The sequence below is a fragment of the Centrocercus urophasianus genome, unplaced genomic scaffold (assembly GCF_019232065.1).
Source record: "Centrocercus urophasianus isolate 14NV4802_14NV808 unplaced genomic scaffold, USGS_Curo_1.0 seq_20, whole genome shotgun sequence".
Taxonomy (NCBI): domain Eukaryota; kingdom Metazoa; phylum Chordata; class Aves; order Galliformes; family Phasianidae; genus Centrocercus; species Centrocercus urophasianus.
Window position 1 is genome coordinate 16,376,051 of NW_024884756.1, and position 20,218 is coordinate 16,396,268.

Below are 20,218 nucleotides of genomic sequence, written 5' to 3' on the forward strand. Positions count from 1 at the left end.
TAGCACAGTTTTAACTCAAAGTTTTTCTGTTAAAAAGCATTGAAAGAGAAGATAGTTACTGAAATCTTTATATGGGTAAAATAAGATTATGATTCAAATAAGAATATCCTGAAATAATAGATTATCAGGAGTTAGTTTTCTTTCTCAGAAAAAAGTGTTGTACTGAGGTAACTGTTTGTGTAATAAGATTCCAGACAGACACCATCATTTGTGCATGTGTCGCTATACTGCCAGAAAGAAGAGAGAGCTGCAGCTTAGTTAACTGCAGTAACAATTTGGGAATGTAATTTCCGTGGCCAAAAAGGAAATTTGTCAGTAGGGTAGCATGAATGGGCAAAACCTTTCAAAGTTTGAGAGAAGACTTTGATTGACTTTAGGGTCTCCAGCTTCATCTTTCTCTTTTCTAGCTGTGTAAATCAATGTGATTTTTTCAGACAGAGCTTAAATGCCACTCTGTCATTCCTGGAGTCATCTTAATTTTAAGATCACTTCTATGTAATTATTACTTTCTTTTTGCTGTCTGCCATTTTTATTTTTTTTTTTTTTACCCTTGAGAAGATGTGGGAGTGAAGAAAACTTGGTCAGCTGTTAGAAAAAGCGAAAAGAAACATCCATAGAATAGGTTTCACTTTATTTTAATAAGTTTACCCAGCAGTGCCAGAAGAGTGCTCCAAACCTGCAGTAACTAACAACTTAGTTTCAACTGTAAAACATTTTCAAATTCATTCTAATATTTCAGTTTAGTGTTAATAAATGAAATGAAGGTGTTACATGTTCTTGCAGAATTCGAAAGGAAAATATCCTGTTATTTGATATTTACATTACTTTTTTAAACTATTCAATGCTATTTATTCTACTTCAACATCTGGTCTGTGCTGTATTGTTGAAGTTTCTAACACAGTTAAATTGAAAGAAAAAACAAAGTCTTGACTACAAAGCGAACTAGATCAAGAGATAGGGATAAAACTCCTTATTATCGGTACCCAAACGTAAATTTGAATGCATCATTCTCGGTGCTGCAAATCTGATAGACATTAATGAATCCTAACTCATCTTTCTACTGTGATTACTACAGAAGATCACCTCACAGAGTGCTATATCTTATGGGAAAAACACCCACTCTCTCTTGTTTTCTCTGTATCCTCATGCTCGTTCTCTTCTAGACTGTAGTTAGAGTGGGCACCTTCCAGGGATAGTCACTGGCTGCTCTGTTGAAGATTTCCACTTGTTAAACAGCTTAATCTTCCTAGAAGATAGTGAATAAACTATTAACACCATATCATAACTCCTTTATAGGCAATCAGAATTCACGGATAGAAAAAAGAAAAATGTTTTTTTGAAATCTGGAACAGATTGGACAATCACATGAAGTTGTAGCTTCAGCTAAGCTAAAGTGCACCGAATCCACATGCAGTTGATGCGTGAAGATTCTTGTTGGTGTTCTCCCGTTCCTAACACAGATCCGCATTTCTCTTTTTTTTCTTTTTTTTCTTTTTTTCTTTTTTTTCTTTTTTTTCTTTTTTTTTTTGGCTTATTGTAGGGGATACCTTGTCATCATAAAAGGTGCAGATCTGAGAAGAGGTCTGGTTAATTGTTTGCAAAGGGTTTATCCCCCCACCCTCAGTTGTATAGCTTTATTATTATATCAGCAAGTTGAAGATTTCGTCTCAGAATTACATTTGATGCTCTCCATTTACTTTTTCTATGCCGGTCACATCCCCATTATTCTTCATTTGACAGGTCAGTGAGCCTGAGGCTATACATGCAGGTTTTGTAGGGAAGCTGTTTCATACCTCTCATCATCTCAATCATCTTTCTGTGTGCCTTTCTTTTCCTCTGTGGTGATTTTTGGAGGCGAGGAGGCCAGAACTGCACATCCTGTTCAGAATGAAGTGGGCCATGAAGTTTTCTTTCTTTGTTCTCCTTGTTTTCTTCATTTCTTTCCAAATGATTTTTTTTACTGTAGAGCATTAGGCTCTAATGCTTTTATAGAACTAGCTCCAGTAAATCTAAAGGCCTTGCAGCTGTTGAGCTGCGAGAGCTATAGACATAGCCTAGCACAGATGAAACGTTCACATATAGGACAGGGCAACTAATTGCTTTTACAAGCATAGCCACATCAGTCAGATATTCTTAGTGTGATGTTGTGGAACAGTTAACTGAGGTCAAAATCAAAGTTCGGAATATTTCTTCTTTAATAAGGTAGAACAAGTGATTGTCACCCCCAAGAACTTCTCAGTTAATTATGTTGTCTGTGAGTTACTCTAGAATCTGCTTGTCGCTTACATAAGAAGCTGCATTTTGATCACCTTCTGATGGGCTATTTTTGTCTACATTCATCCATTGTTGTGCAATTAGTTTGCTTCATGACTTTATCGAGTGTCTTTTACGTTTAAATTTGAAACAAAAGAGCTTTTGTTTTCTGAAAACAATTTTTTTCAGGATTTATATCAGAATAGGAGTATGTTGTTAAGGAAAAAAGAAAAACAAAAAACCCACATTTAAATTATCATTTTCTAAGCGTGTGAGTTTGGTTAAATATCCAAAGCCATCTTTCAAATAAAATTGATGTTCAGCGGCTGAGAAGGCCTGTGAAATTGTATCAGTTCAGACACCGGATGAAATAGAATGGAACATAAACACACGTGAGAGCATCAAGTCAGCACCCTGCTATCTTTAATGCCTGTAATTAATCATGAATACGTTTTTTCACAGTTTATTTTTTTAAAAAGCCCAGCAGAAACCACCAGTGTTTACTAGTTAATTAGTCAGAGAATGCCACTGAAATTTTTTTGCATCCCTGAGGTTTTAAAAGAGCTACTAATGTAAGTAGATTATTGTAGGTATGTTTGTGTGTCCATACGTATCGGGGTGTCTCTATGACTATACAAATATAAAATATGTTTTGATATTAATTAGATGTTCCAAACGGATGAAAGGAAATGAGAATTCCTAATTAACTCCTGGAGGTATTAGATCTGCTTTTAAAACTGGCAAAACAGTAATGCAGTGCTTAATGCTAGGACCTATAGCAAATGACAGTAACAATAAGACATGATTTGCAATGTAGTCTTTTGTGGTTGGGAGCTTGTTTAATAATTAGGGTGAGGATAAAGGGGAAATGGGTAGAGATTGTACTAGCGGTAGGCGTTGAAGTGTGATGGTACTGCATGTTCTTTTGAGCAGATATCTGCTGTAGCACATTTAGTTGGTTACCATGGTTTCCCCTCCTGCAAATTCTATTGTTGCCATACTGAGAATGAATTGAAATAAGGTTCTGCAGCAGGATTTTTAAAAAAGGTAATAATGTTAACCGTGATTATGAGCCATGTTTTCTTTGTGTTTGGGGGCCAGGGCACGCTCAAGATTATGTGGCATCAGAAGAGAATTCTGAAGGCAAAATAAATGTCAAAAATAAGTAAAGCTTAGCTTAGTCAACCAACTGCATGTATTGTGCGAGAAATTGATCCATGTATCCTCTCTCCTAGACTATGAAATTGCATTAAGAAACTAGCCACTGATATTTTAAAAGGCAACGTAACTGGCAGGCTATTGGATTATAATGGTGCAAATGAATCTTTTTAATTTCAGCAGACAATTACTTTAATAGCTGAATGGTGCTCATTTTCAGTGGGCTCTTTTGGGATGTACACACTGTGCTCTTCCAGAAGATGTGTTAATAGCCCTGGGATTCCTTAATACATCTAAAACTGAACATTTGCAAAAGATTTTCTGAACACAAAGGTCAGAACTGTGTGTCTGCATTCTGCTAGAAAGCCAGCTTTTAGAGGCTGGGACAGAGGTGTGGAACTAGGGAAGGAGAATTTTGAAACAACTTTCTGTGTAATAATAGCTGAATTACATTTTTTCATCGTAAATTTAGCAAAATTTAGTCATACTTATCCTGAATCCAAAGCTGATCTATAAGCAGTCTGAGAGAGGAAACAGCACAGAACTGATTGCATCCTTTCACTTTACCTCAGTGACAGTGTTCTGACATCATGTTAGTTGGTAGGGAAAAAAAAAATCATAAAGACATTTTTCAAGACTAAACTTTGCACATCTTTCAATGTATTTTTAACCAGTGTGCAGCTCTACACCAGACAGTGATGGCAATAGTAAGAGCTGAATTCATTTTTTAGAAATTTTTTAGAAATTTTGGAATTTTTTTACACTATGTTCCTTAATTCTCATCTGAGATACCTGGGTAACTATATAACCTGTGTGTCTGTGTACACACACACGCAAGCATGCAGCCTGAAGTTCAGTTGGGTTAAATAGAATTGCTCCAAAACACGACTGAACTTACCTGTGGAGTATGCACGTTTCAGCCTGGCCCATTTTGATCAGTTTTCTTTATTCTGCATGAAGTGGCAAGAGAGTGCTCCTTCCGTGGTGGTGAGCTGAAGCTCTCAGGGAAAAAGGCTTACTTTTCCCTTAGGCTTAGCCTGTCACACTTCCATAGGTGCAGAATTCATGTGAGTGTTTCAGAAATTGGCCACTGAGGTATCTGAAGCTTCTTTTAAGATGAAAGAAACAGTTCATGCTTAAAGCTATTTTAATAGACTACCATAACAGGTATGCCAGCTGATATGCTGGGCTGTTCTTTTCTTCCTTGTGAACAGCCAAATATTTCTTTTATGAAGGCTTAAATTCTACTGAAACTAAAGCTGCCATCCTGTTGGCTGCATACATAGCAAGAGCTAGAGCTAGCCCCAGGGAAAGCAGCGTGCTGATAAATTTCAGATTTCACTTTTATGCTCTGAAATAAAACAATTGGACCTCTATTTAAATGATCTTCCCTGTAAAATAAGTTTATTTTTCTATATAAAATTCTGTACTGAATAATATACTCTATTACTCCGTCAATAAAGTGGGATGTTCAGCTCCCAGTAAATAACATAGCTGTCCTGCACGTTGTCTGTCTTACGTAAAGTGCAGCTGGGCACTAGTAAAATGCCTTCAGTGAAGTATTTAGAATAATAATAAATAGCTACTAACCTTAATGAGTAATTAACTGGCTACCTAGGCCCTCCCACAGGCTAGAATGCTTTTTTCCTTATGGTTCACGTCTTCTTGCTGTGTTCCTGTTCTCCATTCCTCCTCTTCCCATCTGTTGTTGTTGTCAGCTCCGTTTTCTTTTGACTCGTGTCTAATTTATCTTTGGCAATTTGGTTCACTGCAGACTTTCTCCTGCTCATGGAAGTTCTGGGAGGAATATTCTCCACTTTGGTAATAGTGTAAACTTTGTTACTTGTCCAAAAGCTGTCTGTGTTCAGTGCATGTAGTTCATGTGTTTTATACTATGCTCTTCACCTCCGACTATAGCTTCTGCTGAGCCACAAAGATCTCTGGTATTGTGCTGCACAGTGAGGGCACTGAGCTGGTGGTGAAGCACTCCCATGGAGCTCAGAAGATCTGAGTTTGTTTCTTGGTTTTGCCTGTGACTCAGCTCAAGGTTTTCATGTTCTCCATGCCTCGCTTCTTCATTAGAGGCAGTACCTTCCTTCCTACATTGTCTCACGTACCTGTTCAGTACATCAGCCTCACATCTCTTAAAAATGGCTTAGACAAAGAATTGGAAAGTTGTGCCCCAGCTCTCAGGACACCTCTGTTAGAACTCTCGAGCAAGAACCTATTGTGCTGTTCTTAATGTCTGCCTGGCCTGAAGCTTCTGAGGTCTATCAGAGTTGAAGCAATAAAAAATCCAAGTATAGCATAATCAGGTGAATATATGTAGCATACATTGCTCTGTTCTTCCTCCCTTTTCCTTCCCTTTCAGAGATGCATGCCTTTCAGTCATTGACAGACTCTGCTGGAGTGCCTTCTTGCTCTAATGCCCTTAGAAAGTGACAGTTAGAAAACTATCTTCAAGTTGGTCCTTTGGTTGGCCTCTTCTTCTGTGTGCTGTTGCAATACATACTTAGAAATCTTTGTGTTTAGAGAAAAATTTCTTTTCCTGTGCCTCATCAATAAGCATAAAAAGTCCTTCAGCTGTAGATACTGTGGGTGCTTTATTAAATATGTTTTCAAAGTAACACACAATAGCCTCACATTGCTGTTTAATCTCATAATTGTTTTTATCAAAACATTTATGAATTATTCAAACACTGAAAGAACCGACAGGAATAACTGTTATCTGGCCCACTTTTCCTTCTCCCTCTCACATACTTTGATGTAACTTTGCTGAGTTTAGTATGGTTTGGCCTGATTTCATAGATGCTAGGAAGAGAATCAAGCTAATTTTTATTGTAGCTTTTGTTCAGGAATAAATGGAAACCTGGCCTACCTGCTGCTGCACTTGTGCCAAGGAGGAAATTGTATTCTAGAAATAAGTTACTCTGTCCCATTAAAATAAAAAGATTACTGCGCATATTATTTTACGAAGTTTTTTGTCACCTAATTTCTCCCTCTGTTAATTCACAAAAGACTTTAATGACAGATTGGGCATCAACGTAAGGCAATTAAACGCTTAGAGATGGCAAAATGTAGTAATATAGTAATTAAACTATTCTTCTATCATTTATTTATGTAGTCATGGCCATGAGACATTACAGGGAGTTGTCCACATCGAGCAGTTATTTTTGTCATTAGCAACACAACACTGTTTTGAAAATAAGAACACACTGAATATGTTCCCCTGTGTAGTTTATGGATTTTAGTGTAATGCATTAAAATTAAACTTTATCTGAAAATATTTCTTAGTACAAGGTGTTCTACATGCAGATGTCATGTCACAAATCACAGCATGCCATCAGTTCCCTCTGTGTGCTCTTGTGACCTGACAAATCACAAAACAGGTCTCTGGCTGTGCCCAAATCTCTGTAGCACACTGGTGTGCCAGTTGTACACACACACTGCAGGCTGGGCATGTCCAACAGCACATATTGCACATGGGAGTCCTGCTCTGTGATATTGGTGGCCCATTGTCACTGCAGTTCATGTAACCACCCTCTTTCTTCATGTGAGTACAGGGATAGTGAGCACTCAAATCTGTAGATGGAGAAAAATGCTACTTTAGACTTGCACTTCATTTTCCATGCAGTACATTGAGAAAGCAGCTTTTAAGTAAGCAGCAAATAATGTAATAGCTTTCATTATGTTGAGTAAACCTACTTGGAAGGTTGGGATTAACAGTAGTTTTAGGCAAATAAGATTTGACCAAATCTCTGGAACAGAAATCTTACTGCGGTTATTTTTAATCTAAAGAAAACTTTTAAAAATAATCCTATTTTGTTTTGAACATAAACTTTGAGATGTTTGATAATATCCTGTAAGGTATATGTAAAGAAAACAAACAATACAGAAACAACAGAACAGTGTTTCTCCACTCCCCTCTCCATAGTCAGCCATGCTAGCAGATAGCGGAGGGGGACAGAATGGCATAAGAATCAAGAAGTTAATTGCACTTGCAAAGCTATTTAATGATAAAGGACATTCCTTTTGTTTTCACCTTGTCTTCCTCTCGTGTTTTTGTGATGCAGTGAATTCAAATACGCATGTTGTCTTAGATCAGTTAAGAGCAATTTACTATTAGGATGAGAATATCTGTAGAAGCATTTGAATTGACGTGGTTATGAGCTTCTCAGGAAGAAAGTCCATAAATGACACAAAAATGAACATGTTTGAACATTATGCTATGGCAGTTCACTGTTTTAATGATTACAGTGGAATTTCCATTACAGACCTGATGTTCTACTTCTAAATTTGTCAGACAAAGACCATCTGATATGACCTAAATGAGAATGTTATGCACAGGCCAAGTAAAATTTGTACACGTTTAGAAATTTGCAGAGCAGACGCTGGGAAGAGCTGGTACTTAAGCTTAGAAAAATTAAAACACGGTTCTGCTTTAAAGGAGTACAGGAACCATGGAGTTGCACTGTAACGTTAACACTCAGAGGGAGGTGGGGGGGGGGTGGTTGTTGTTGTTTCTGTTCTGTAAAAGAAGATAACTGTATCTGCTTAATGTGAAACTGTGGAAATTACTAACGTTCCTGCTAGTAACAATTCCAAAAGGTGTTTTTTCCAGGCATATCAGCATAGGTTTTTAAAGTACTGCTTTCATTTGAAGGGAAAACAGCAGGCCTTTGCTCCTTTCCCATGTGTATATAGATTTCAAATGTGTCTTAACCACTAACCATGGTGATTCTTTTCCCAATAAGCACCGAGGTCTTACCAGATAGAGAAAGCTGTAAAATATTATCCAAACATTGGTATTGATTCTGATTGAATCATCAGAGCAATCCCAGAGATGTCCTATCAAGTTTAAACAGAATAGGGCATGCAACTGCAGTACTAAGAAGAGGTAATACTTCTGTATGGCAGTTTCACGTCAGAACTCAAAGTTATTTTCAAGCAATCTATCACTGATCAGGAACATTGAGAGTGGTTCTACGTGTTAAGTGATCTTACTGCACATTAATAGCATACATGGTTATCAATAGATCAGCTGGTCTTTGATCAGGATTTGAGATGGTGGGAATCAGCTGTTAAAGCTATTAAAAATAAGATGTTGAGATAAAAGAAAAATTTTCCCCTTAATTTCCTTGGATTTATTTATAAAACACATTATTACAGTACCTGGGGCTGATAGCAGTTTCATAGTTCACTGTTTTCATCAGCTGTTATCTCCTGCTGATACCCTAGAGCAGTTGTCTCTCACTTGTGCTGTCTGTGGCGCAGCTCACGATCCAAAGAACATTGTCATTGCTCTGGTCCTCCTTGCCATGCTACTTGCACACTGCTGTTTCCTTTTTGGGCAAGGAAGTCTAGGGAACAAAACAGTGAAATAATCTTCAGCCTCATTTGATAGGGACTGTTGAAAGGCTGTCATCAAGGACACAGCACTAGCTTAGAATTATTTTATCTGATCCTAAGTGAGTTGAAGGTTTTGTCTGCATTGGCATAGAGTAGCCACGTTTCGTTTCCAGCTCTGGGATTTGTTTTCTCTTCTGACGTATGCCACATTTTTTTCCATGTTAATCTAAATTTTCATATGTTCATCCAACCCATGGGTCTGATGAGATTTCAGGGATAACTTTACAACTAATGAATGATAATCAAGCTATAGTAGTCAGCCAGCAAGTACTGCCCTTCCAGATGGCACAGGAAAATTGTCTCAGAAGTCTGTATTCTGCCACTTTTCCTAGACTCATTGGACAGTAGGGATTTTTTGTCTCCTCTTTTATTAAAAGCACCTTTACTTTCAACTCCTAATGCATTTGATTTCTTTTATGCATTTATGTTTTTGAGAATTACTGCTGTTTTTTGGGTTTTGGAGCTGATAATGTTCCTCCTCTGATACCCTGGGAAGAAGGCACATTCCACAATTCCCTGGCCATCCTCAGAAATATTGCCAATAAATAATAAAACATAAATAAAAACAAAAGTTTTTATGACTCTCAGGAGTAAGAGACCTTCTGGATTAACTGTGTAAGTTTTGGCAGCATGCAAGATCTGTGTTTTTCTGACCAGGGAATTGGCCAAAAAAGGATCTGTGGAATAATTTGTTTTCCTTCGCATGAACGCAGCATGATCAGGAGACATTCAACATTGCTTACATTTCTGTAGCTTTTTTTGGAGTTATCAAGGCTCTTAAGTATTGAATGAGAGTTCTCAGAAGTTAGAGCTGAAATTATCACATGTAATTTTTTGCAAGACTTCTACCTTCTGGCCACAAAGTGCATTAAAGGCACTTTTCTCCAAGGAAGAATAAGTTCAAGTGACCTTCTGTCACATGCACAGAACTTAAGATTTCCCAGCTCCAAATATGAAGATGACAATGTCACAACTAATGAGGATATTGGAATCACTGTGGGATGCTAAGGTTATGGTATGGTGGCAGCTAAGTGTTTAAACAGCACTTTTGTCTTTAGGTAGGGGTTAGATACTCTTGTCATCATAAAATAGCCTGTGAAAGAAGTGAATAGCTACTGTACTGTTCTGTGTTTGGACTGTAAAATCCATCATCTTAAATGGTAAGAGAGCACAGATGGGCTCTCAGTCCTTCACTTCTTCCTTTTGTTTGATCAATGAATGCTGCTTACAGAGTGGTTGGTGGAGTCTGAAGCCCGCCTTTCTCATGCTATGATACCTAATTCAGCTCTTCAGTCCTTTATTACTAGCCACATTTACTCTACCGTTTAATCCATTTTCCCACGTTGTATCCACTCTGCTCCACTGGAAACCAAGGGGACTAGACAGAGTGATTGCTTTTCAGACAACTTGGAATAAGAAAAGTCTTTTATCTGTAGTCCTGCTGCTTGCAAACAAATGCACAATAGATACAATGGGACTGTTTGACGTGTAAGAGGTCTATTTCTTTTTCTTGGAAAAACATCTAATGTTCCCTTGTTTAATCCAAAAGAACGTACATTATTTGTGTCCTGTTTTCTATTTCTAAAACAAAAAACAGCTGGTACTAATGCTTGCCCTTAGGAAAAGACCATCAGGAAGTTGAAATATCAAATCCTGGCTCTACTTAGTTTCCACGGTGATGTATAAAGTAGGCTGCAATAATGTTATAGAAGGTAAACATAAGGAAATATTCTTGCTAATGAAAAAAATTAAACCATAACATTAAATAAGACTGAAGATTAAATTTGGATTGATCATTTCCAAATGGGTTTGTACATTTGCGTTTATATTGTAATTTCATCAAAATAGTATCGTTGTGTGTTGAGAAATTTAAATGAGTTTGAGAAAGGTAAATTGTAGAGTTATCAGACATTGTATTGATGGTACAGTCTTTGTAAAAGATTCTTGGTGCATTGATTTGTGTGGATTTTTTCTTCCTTGTTGTTAATGCTATTCAATTTAAAAAACAATACATTTCCCCACAGTGTTTCCAATAAGAAATGAACAGAGAGAAAACAGTTCGATGCGGAACAAATAGAAAAGCAGATAAAGGCAAACCATTCAATTTTCACCCCCTGAAACACCTTTTCCAAGCAATTATGGCATTGACACAGAGTAACTTGTTTGTCTAAATACCTTTCCTTAAGAGCTAATTGTTAAATTATCTCAAGGTATTTTGAACTGAGGAGGTTGAGTGCACCTTTAGGAGGCCATGCATACAGAAAGGGATGGATGTTCTACTCTCTTGATCCATATGGGAAGAGGTTTCAGCCTGTTTGCGAGGTTTAAAAGATGAGTTTAAGTTTGAGTGTTGTTAAAGAACTAAAACTGTGTACTTGTGTGTTGAAATGTGGGTCAGTAGTGGGATAAAGATGATGCCCTTTAGGGAATCCTATTCCTTGTGGTATCTTTCATGCTTTATGGGCAGCAGTGTGAACAGATGTACAGCATAAGGGCTGTTCAGTAAAACAGCTGGGGTACAGCCATGCACCTGCTGACCCCAGTGGGAAGAGCATAAATCTTTGAAAAACTTGTGATCGTTCTCTGCATTTGGCTATCTTCAGAACTTTGTTTTAGACTGAAGGATGTTATTAAAGCAGAGACCATGGGTAGTAATCAGCCCTGAGAAGATTTTCTGTGCCTTATCTTTTCTCGATAAGATTAGCATAATACTTTCTCTCCTAGAAAGCTAAGAGCCACAAGTGACCTTCTGCTTCTTTAAAGCTCTGCTGTAAGTACTGCCAGAGCATATGTTACTAATGAGAGCAGCAATTCACCTGATGCGTCTCTTAATAAAAATCATTCTATTGGATATTATCATTTAGGCCCATTATTCTTTGTCTTCAAACTTACTGTTTTTGCTAAATTCTAACGCTGTCTGTGCTCCATGTGCGTCGTTCCTGCTGACTTGAGCAGGAGGCAGTGAAGGTTGCACTTGCTTTGGCACTGTGCAGTGCTGAGCACTCTGAGCTCACATTGACCTTACGGATAGCAGAGGGCATGCAAGGAAAATGTCACATGGGCAAAACTTTCCTGTCACATTCTAAATTGAGTCAGTTTTGCCTCTTTATACAGTAAAGTATTTGTGCTGCTGTGCCACTCAGGAGATCCAGGATAGACTGGTCCCTCTTGCAGATTGGTGCAGTGTGAATACACAACTTGCAGACAGTGCATGCCTCAGAAAGCTTACTGTTGCAGGGAAGGAAGTAAAAAACATGGAAATAGAGATAGGCAGCTTGAGGAGATGTTGGGATGATACTGGTCACATCTAGCTATTGGTATAACCAATAAAAATAATGTGTGAGAGGAACAAGAAATTCATTAGTGAATTAAAAGTCCAATTAAAATTGATTTATGCCCAGTCTTCTAAAAAATGTTGTCTAGCATGTGCCTGGAAGGAAGATGCTTTGAAGAGTGAGCCTGAACATATTCCTACCCCTTCTGCTCTAACCTGGGACATGTCTTTCTGCTTTCTCAATGTCTTGTTTTCACTCCAAATTGTGTTTGTGATCAAATTATTGTTGGGTAAAAATGCATTTTTTCCTGTTGCTTTCTAACGTCTTGCTTTTCAGTGTGATACGGTGAACATTTTGTTTGTGTGGCATAAAAATGTGAATATATGTTCCAATTAATTTCCAGTAAAATGCCACGTAGTTTCTACACAACATGTCTTCTATTATTAGTGAGCCAGATGTGGGTTCCTGAGAGCTCCCCAGGAATGCGTTGCTTCACAATTAAGTGTACTTCAAATGTAGTAGCTCCTGAAATTACAGTCACTGTCAAGTTTGGCATTTTGATTCAGAAAACAAGAGGAAAAATTACACATCAAAGAACAAATGATTTTGCCCATACTTGCAGAAAGATTGCATGTATATTTCACCCGAAGCAAGGTCTAATATGCTTAGGCCCCTTTGGAAAGAAATCACTTCAGCAAAGCACCAGTGTTTTTCCTTAACATCTTTTATGAAACTTTTGATTGTGAAATGAAAGCAATTCATTCTTCCAAATTTAGTTTCCAATATGCATTTGGCTTATCTGACCTCACAAAGAAGCCCAGTGCCCCGAGCAGCACCCTTCCTGCTGTCTGACCAACAACGCTTAAGTGAACTATGAAAGAAGTTCCTTGCCTCTGTCTTCTCTGCACAAAATGCATTGGTTGTTTCCAAGTGCAAACACGGGTGTGTTTTACAAGGTGAGATTACTTTCAGGCAGCAAATTGTTAAAGGTTCAAAGTATAGATTTTGAAAAATGCTGATATTCAGGTAAAATCAGTGTTCCTACTTGTGGTTGCCTAAAGACTGCATCAAAGTCTGATTGCATCCAGACTGCAGAATTCCTAGCATCAGATAGCTTACGTGTTATGCATGTTACAGAGATCTGCTTGAAGCTCAGGACTTAACAACCATAACACAGAAGGAGTTTTGTATAAAGCTTGAAGAGTTAGTCCTTGGCCTTTGGCCAGGAATAAAGAATGTTTGCCCTTGTGCCATTTCGTCCTGTGCTGCTCCACTGCTGGCAGCAGTTCTGCTTCACTGTAATTGTTGGCACTGAAGCCAAGCTGAGCCCTGAATGGCCTCTTCCAGCAAGAAAGCAGAGGTGCAGAAGTCTGAGACTGCATCAAAACTCCATATTGATCAGCTGTAATAGAGGACTTTATTGTGAGAACCCTTCATATTAGAGCCAGGCAAACTGACTACAGCGGTGCAGTAGTAAAGTACTAAAAAACGCCATAAAGAACATGGAGTAATTTTCAGTTTTTCCACAGAATAATCGAGAGGCTAAGAGAATACAAGAATAAACAGCTTCTTCCGGGACAGTTATTGTTTTGGCTATCTATCTGCAGTTGTTAATCTCTCCTTCCTATCTGTCCTAAGCAGTAGTTGAGTTTTTCAGTCACATCTGAACTGGACTTAGCTTAGTCACAGCTTTAAGTGATAAAGTACTTTTTATTGTTTGCAAAGGCTTGATTGCTCTTCTTTGTTTTTGCTTACTGTTATTTTAAAAAAATACTTTCCCATTTCATTGAGGCAGATTTGGAAGTCAAACCAGAAACTTCAGACTCTACTACGATGGAAAGCACTTTGTTGGGGAGAAACGTTTTGAGTCCATCCATGACCTGGTGACAGATGGATTGATTACTCTTTATATTGAAACCAAGGCAGCAGAATACATTGCCAAGATGACAATAAATCCAATTTATGAACACATAGGATATACAACTTTAAACAGAGAGCCAGCACACAAAAAACATATGCCAACCCTGAGAGATGCACATGATGGCAAAGACTCTACAGGAGAGGATGAGGTAGCAGAAAAGAGGGTAAGCAATTGTTAACCCATACTCTTCTTTCTGTTAGATCTTTTATTTTATACATTTAACCTTCCCATCCCACTATAAAGTACTAAAATTACCTGTAGATATTTAGTCTACACAATTATTTCTAGTATTGCATTAGTGGTAATATTTTACATTGTTTCCATGTTTTTTTTTAATGGTGTACTTGTGCATATTGCAAATTTCAGATTCAGAAATTTGTTATTTGTCATTGTAAGGTTCCTTTCTTCAGGTTTTTTTCACTATTACAGATGTTACCATTAAGTCATTCCTTTATTTCAAGTAGGCTAAGAATATTTCATCTTGAGGTTGTTTGCAGTGTCTAAAACAATTGCCCATTGGTAAAAAAAATGTATTCCTTACATTCCTTACCGTGTTTCCCAAACAAAATGCACTCCATAATCTCTGCTGCAGTCTGCATACAGTGACAGTAAAGTCATCCACATTATAAATAAGTCTGTTCATTAAAATGATAAAAAATTAAAACATTTCACTCGGCTAAGTTCAGTCTGTCAGAAGCTGACAGTGCTATTTTTTGCCTCAGCCAGACTTATGAAGAAAGATTGCTCTCTTCAGAGAGTTGCATTATCAGCTGAGAACTGACTGCATTGTGGATCAAAAAAGAAAAACGAACAAAAAAGAAATCTTAGAACCAGTGAAAACAAATATTAAAGGAGGTGGGAAGGCATCAAGCAGACAAAGCAGCTGCCTGAAACATTATTCACTTGATGGAGACTGTTTAAAAGAAAGCAAAATATAGATTCCATCATGTTAAGCTAATTACTTTGTTTATTGAAAGGCCAGCATGTTAAAGTCTCTTTAAAGTATATTCTTACATATGTTTATGTGTGAATGCATGTATAATAATCTAATTTGCTCCCTCACTTCACTGACTTCACAGTGACATTAGGAGTATCTAACAAGCTTTTAATGCTTTGAAGAAATACTAGCCTTAGCTTGGAACATGTGTTTGTTTTTCCAATCAGAAATATGTCTGTGATCGCAGTTTGTCTTGAGGGGAAGAAGGGGTCTCACTAATGATTTCCAACATACACAAGCATCATAATGAAACTAAGTTGTGTTCAGAGTCCAAAGAGAGGCTCGTAGTTTTGGTCCTTCAAATCCTTCTTCAGCAGTCTGAAGCACCAGACCTGTGCTGAATATACTGAGAGATGAAGCTACCAACGTGGTTCAAGAGTGAATCTCAGTTTGTCTTACTTCAGGCAGACAGTTTTAATGAAAGAAATCCCAATGGGCATATTGATACTAGTTGGCCATACTTAATATTGGATTTGTTGCCTGTTAAGTACTGTTGGTAGGGGTGTGACCACTCCTGACTGCCACTGACTTGCAGCATGCTGTTTCAAAAGAGTTTCTTTGTGTTATCATGGAGGGTTCATTGTAATGCAAAGCCTGGGTAAAAATCTTCTGTATGAGTTCTGGAAGCCACCACTTTGGCTTGGTTGGGTAAAATTGACTCTTACTGCATGTAGCAGCTTTCAAGTGACAACACGACTGTTCTGCCACAACATTTTTTAGACTGATGGAAAAGGGATTTTGATTACTATTGCTGAAAGATGCTGGGGTTTTTGTACAATTCATGGTGTTATGTCAGACTCATCAGCAAAGTGTAAATATTGTTTCAGATATTTTTCATTCGATAGTTTGATACCTATTAAGCATTTCTCGCATACTGAAATTTTAGGTGAAAAACTTTTTGAGAGGTCAGTTGTGTAATTGCAGCATCCCACACTGTTGGGAAGTTACAAGCAACTCAAGTTGTTTTGTCTGAAACGTGGCTGAATTGCGGTAATGGTTGCCAGCCTAAAGCCCAGCTTTTGAATCTCTTCACTGTATATGCCTTGGAACCTCGTTGACATGGACACAGTGGGGCACACAGTCATGTCAGTGCAGTTAAATGTGGAGATTCCAGTTTAATTTAAAGTAATTGCCAGTTGGAATCACTACTCATGGCTGCACAGGAAAGGCACAGCATATTCCTTTTACTGTGGAGTGGCAGAGAGGTCACACCTTTGCTGCCTGTGTCCACCTCTTAGCGCCCGTGCTGGAAAATGGCAGAGACCGCCAAGTGTTACCTCACGCAGCGTGTTACCTCACCCAGCAAATCTCCAAGGGGAACGAGATGCTCAGCCATGTGACTGGTACCTGGTCCCAGCAGCAACCTCAGCATTTGCAGTGAGCCCTGGGCACAGCTTGCCAAATCCTTCCTCTGTCCTCTGTAAGTTGTAGGATGTGGGGAGGGAGAGAAACGCAGCAGTGGCCTTGCTCAGTGTCTCATGCAAGGGATGTGTGTGCGCTGCAGGAGTGGTGGGGAAAGGAGACCTTCTAGATTATGAGCTTTTTGTTGATGTATGTCCTCTACTAAGTTGCTTGGAAGGTCACTGTACCCTTTTTGTGCGGGCTCCTGCTTCTTACTGATATTTACTTGAAAATTTCAATTTATAATCACATACTCCCAGCCTTATTATGAGCAATCACTTGAATAATTTAGCCATGGTAGAAGGAAGCTTTCTTGCAGGACATTGATGAATAGGTCAGGTATTTTCTATTTACCTTTGGCAAGAGGAATTATTCAGTATCAAGAGTATATCACTGAATCAACATTGACAATTCTAGCAGAGAATGCAAAGAAAATTGTCCAAAATACAATAATTTAAAAAAAAAAAAAGTTGTCTTATCATCTGAAAAGCAAAAGCTGTGTACTATAACACTGACTTGGGAATGGTGATGAAGAAAATTTCTGCACAGTGCAATATTTGGCAACTAATGCACCTTTATCAGCTTTTTACTGTTGTCAGGAAGCTTCTCCCTCAATTATCACTGTCTGTTTCTCCTCTGTAAACAGAGAAAAAAGTCTAGGTCTTGAGTACTGAGACTAAATATGCTCCCAGATTTGCAGATTCAGTGGATGTTCAGATCCAACTCTAAGCTTTGTGACTGTTTCCCAGTCCTGTGTGAGTGATGTACAAAAGATAAATCCTTCAGAAGAAGAAAAGGAAAGAGACATGTGCACTGGCTGGGGAACAGCTGGTGGGAGTGTAATTTCACTTCCTGACATAAAATCAAGTGGAGGAAATTGGGCAGCCAGAGAACACACCTCCAACTTGAGAGTTAAATATTAAAGAGCACTTTGCCTAGCCATGAATTTGGTATGGGGCTTTGGCAGAGAACACCACTGATGTATGTTAGATCCCTCCTGGCATGCACTAATACTGCTTCGTTTGTTCTGCACTCTTTTCAGCTATTAATCTGTATTAGAAGAACTCGTTGTATGCTAAGTGACCTGTTATATTCAATGCGTTAAAAATGTGTTTTAGGAAAGGGGAAGTATTTTGAAGACCATAAAAGGCAAAAATTACAGTCAGTAGATGAGAACTGTAGGACACAATACTCCTAAGTACTGAGTCCTGCAGCAGACCGCACTATGGAGTGATTTAAGCTGCAGCTCTTAATAGAAAAAGCATGAGAATATTATGCACTCTACTCTGCCTCCCTGGTTATGAGAAGGATTTTTACTGTTTACTTTGTAGAACTTGAAAATAAAATTACTGGGTACTGATTTATGATTTTCGTAACCTGTGAAAGAATTAAATAGATAACTGGAGCAGTGGAGATTGAAAATGGGAGAGGGCTTGACGTGTTCCAGTGCCCTGAATGGATATTTTAGCTGCCATGCTATAAGGGTATTGCTGGTTCCCAAAACAGTCTGCAGATTGTACAGGACTCAATTGTGCAGCCATCGTGGTTTGTCTGTTTAGAGACAGGCTTGGGATTCATTTGAAAGGGGCTTCCCATGTGGATTCAGTCAGATGGCCGAATGTGGGGATGGAAATAATACCCACTATCACAAGATTTACTGTTCCTCTCGTGCCTTGAATACTGATGGATTTCTGAACATTTTCCTCTCTCAGGGGTAATTATGGCCTTGAAAGAGATGACTTGATTGAGTTAAATACCTTACAAAACTGGTAGCTCTATGAAATTAATAAATACCTAGATACATACATCAAAATCCTTGAAAGCCCTGCAAAACGTGAAATTATTTTTTTCGTTTTGACATGCTTTGAGATATTAATGTAAGGTATATGATTTATCCAAAATTTAACATCTGTTATGAGAAAACAAAATAATCAGTTATCAGCTCTCCTGTCTTTCAGAATGAAATACTGAAGTTAGTGTTAGGATAGCAACTGAATCGTATCTATTCTTGTTTACACTGGTGACAAGTGCTGTTTCTTCAAGAAGCTGCAGTAATAGCAAATCAGATGAAACCCCCTTCTAAACTGTGCTACATTCAGTCCAATTCCCATAGATGTAAAGAATTGAGAGAAGGTTTGTGCAGCAATTATACAACAAAATCACCCTTTTGTTCTATTTTTTATGGTCTGAGAGGTGATACCGTTTATTTTCCTCTGTAGTGATGAAGGCTGATTGTCTGCAACTCTGTTCAAGGAGATTTGGAAATGTAAATGTATGTCATTTTAGTAGGAAACCTGCTTTTGAGCCTGCCTCAAAAGATAATCCAGAGCACAAAGTTAATTGCAATATCTGTGTACATTTTTAATGGATTCATACCAGCTTCCACATCCCAAATGGAGGGTCACCGTTATGGTTGCTCCCAGAGGACCAGTCTCATTTCCCAATCTTGAGCCAGCACTGGTAATTTCACTAAGAGCACTACTGTTTATCTGCTCTTGTTCTCGCTCAAATCTGTTAGTTAAATCTGCTCAAAATCTCTCTCCACAGTGGTTCATTTTATTTTCAGAGAAAGAATATCAGAGAATGTAGCTGAGAATGATACAGTATTCTGTTGCAGAAGCATAATCCCCTTTAGGGAAGTCTGTAATGGAAGAAGGCAACTTTTGCATTGGCACCCGTAACGCCCAGGCTGGGAGCAGCGTGGGCTGGAATGAAGACAAGGCCTTAGTGATCACAGAAGAAGACTTTGGTGCTTTGGGAGTGAGGAAATCTTGATGCTGGAAGCTGTTTGAAATAGTTCCACTTAATCGAATTAATGATTTTATCAGAAAAGATGGATGTGTAAGGTCTGGCACCCTAGACAAGCTGTAGCTAAATCAAAGGTAGTGTCAAAGCAGTAATGCTGTTACACGTACAGCTTATAAACGTTTACCGTGAAGTACACTTAAAGACACACAAGGCCGAGCACTGAAGAATCCCATGGGTTAACTTGAGGAGATTGTCAACTCTTTTCTCACAAATGTTCTTCCCCAGTCCCTGCGCGGGTGTCTGTGACAATCATTCTGGAAGTTTAATGTAATTTATAAATAAAACATAACTCTGTGGAAGGCAAAAACTTCTATTTATTTCTTCTGGGCTTAGCCCATCTTTCAGCAGAGGCTTCAAAGCACAGACAATTTTGTCAATATCAAGAAAGCTCCTAATGGAACGAAGGATGAGTCTGCTTTTTAGGTAGCTGCTGCAGTACATCAGCAACATTATGCTCCACAGAGGTTACTTCAGTCTTTCTCATCTTCCCTTCTGGTCCTTGGCATTTCTGGTGGCAGTGACCTAGTACTACATATCTGCCATTACATATGGCATATGCAGTTCAAAATAAGACTGTAAATGGCAGCTTTATGTTTTATAAGCACATATGTTTTCAACTTAACTGTATGTTTATTAAGACCTGAGAAAGATGAGCTAATCACACGTGCTGTTCAGCATGCAGGCATCACCAGGAGAAAGTTCCTTTCTGCAGGGTGCTTTTTCTGCTCACAGTCACTGAGAGTAACGCACTTGTTCAGTGTGGCAGTAAAATTGATACACTAAAAAGATTATATAAACTGATCTTGTTTTAAGATTCAGTGCTTCCAAATGAAGCATGAAGTTTGCTAATTGAATCCCCAGGTCACAGAATATCTTGTTCCTCTCTCACTAGTGCTCTGTGCTTGCAGAAGGTATACTAGCAAGCCAGACTCTTCTCAAGGGTCTCAAGCTGGACCAGTGTCTCCACTCCAGTGCTAAACACAGCTCCTTGGCTCA

At 38.4% G+C, this 20,218-nt stretch overlaps 1 protein-coding gene and 1 long non-coding RNA gene across 2 annotated transcripts in view; one reads left to right on the top strand and one right to left on the bottom strand.

Annotated features, from left to right (window-relative positions):
- CHN1 (chimerin 1) overlaps positions 1-20,218 on the top strand; it is an 80,259-nt gene that overhangs the window by 25,630 nt on the left and 34,411 nt on the right. Inside the window, exon 6 of the mRNA XM_042822221.1 lies at positions 13,891-14,179. Coding sequence (XP_042678155.1) covers positions 13,891-14,179 — 289 coding nt within the window. The remainder of the gene's footprint in view (positions 1-13,890; positions 14,180-20,218) is intronic.
- On the bottom strand, positions 827-4,477 carry LOC122162161. The gene is made up of 3 exons (XR_006169437.1): positions 4,310-4,477; positions 1,794-1,878; positions 827-1,246 (listed from the first exon to the last, which is right to left on the bottom strand). It is a non-coding gene; the product is annotated as an uncharacterized LOC122162161 (long non-coding RNA).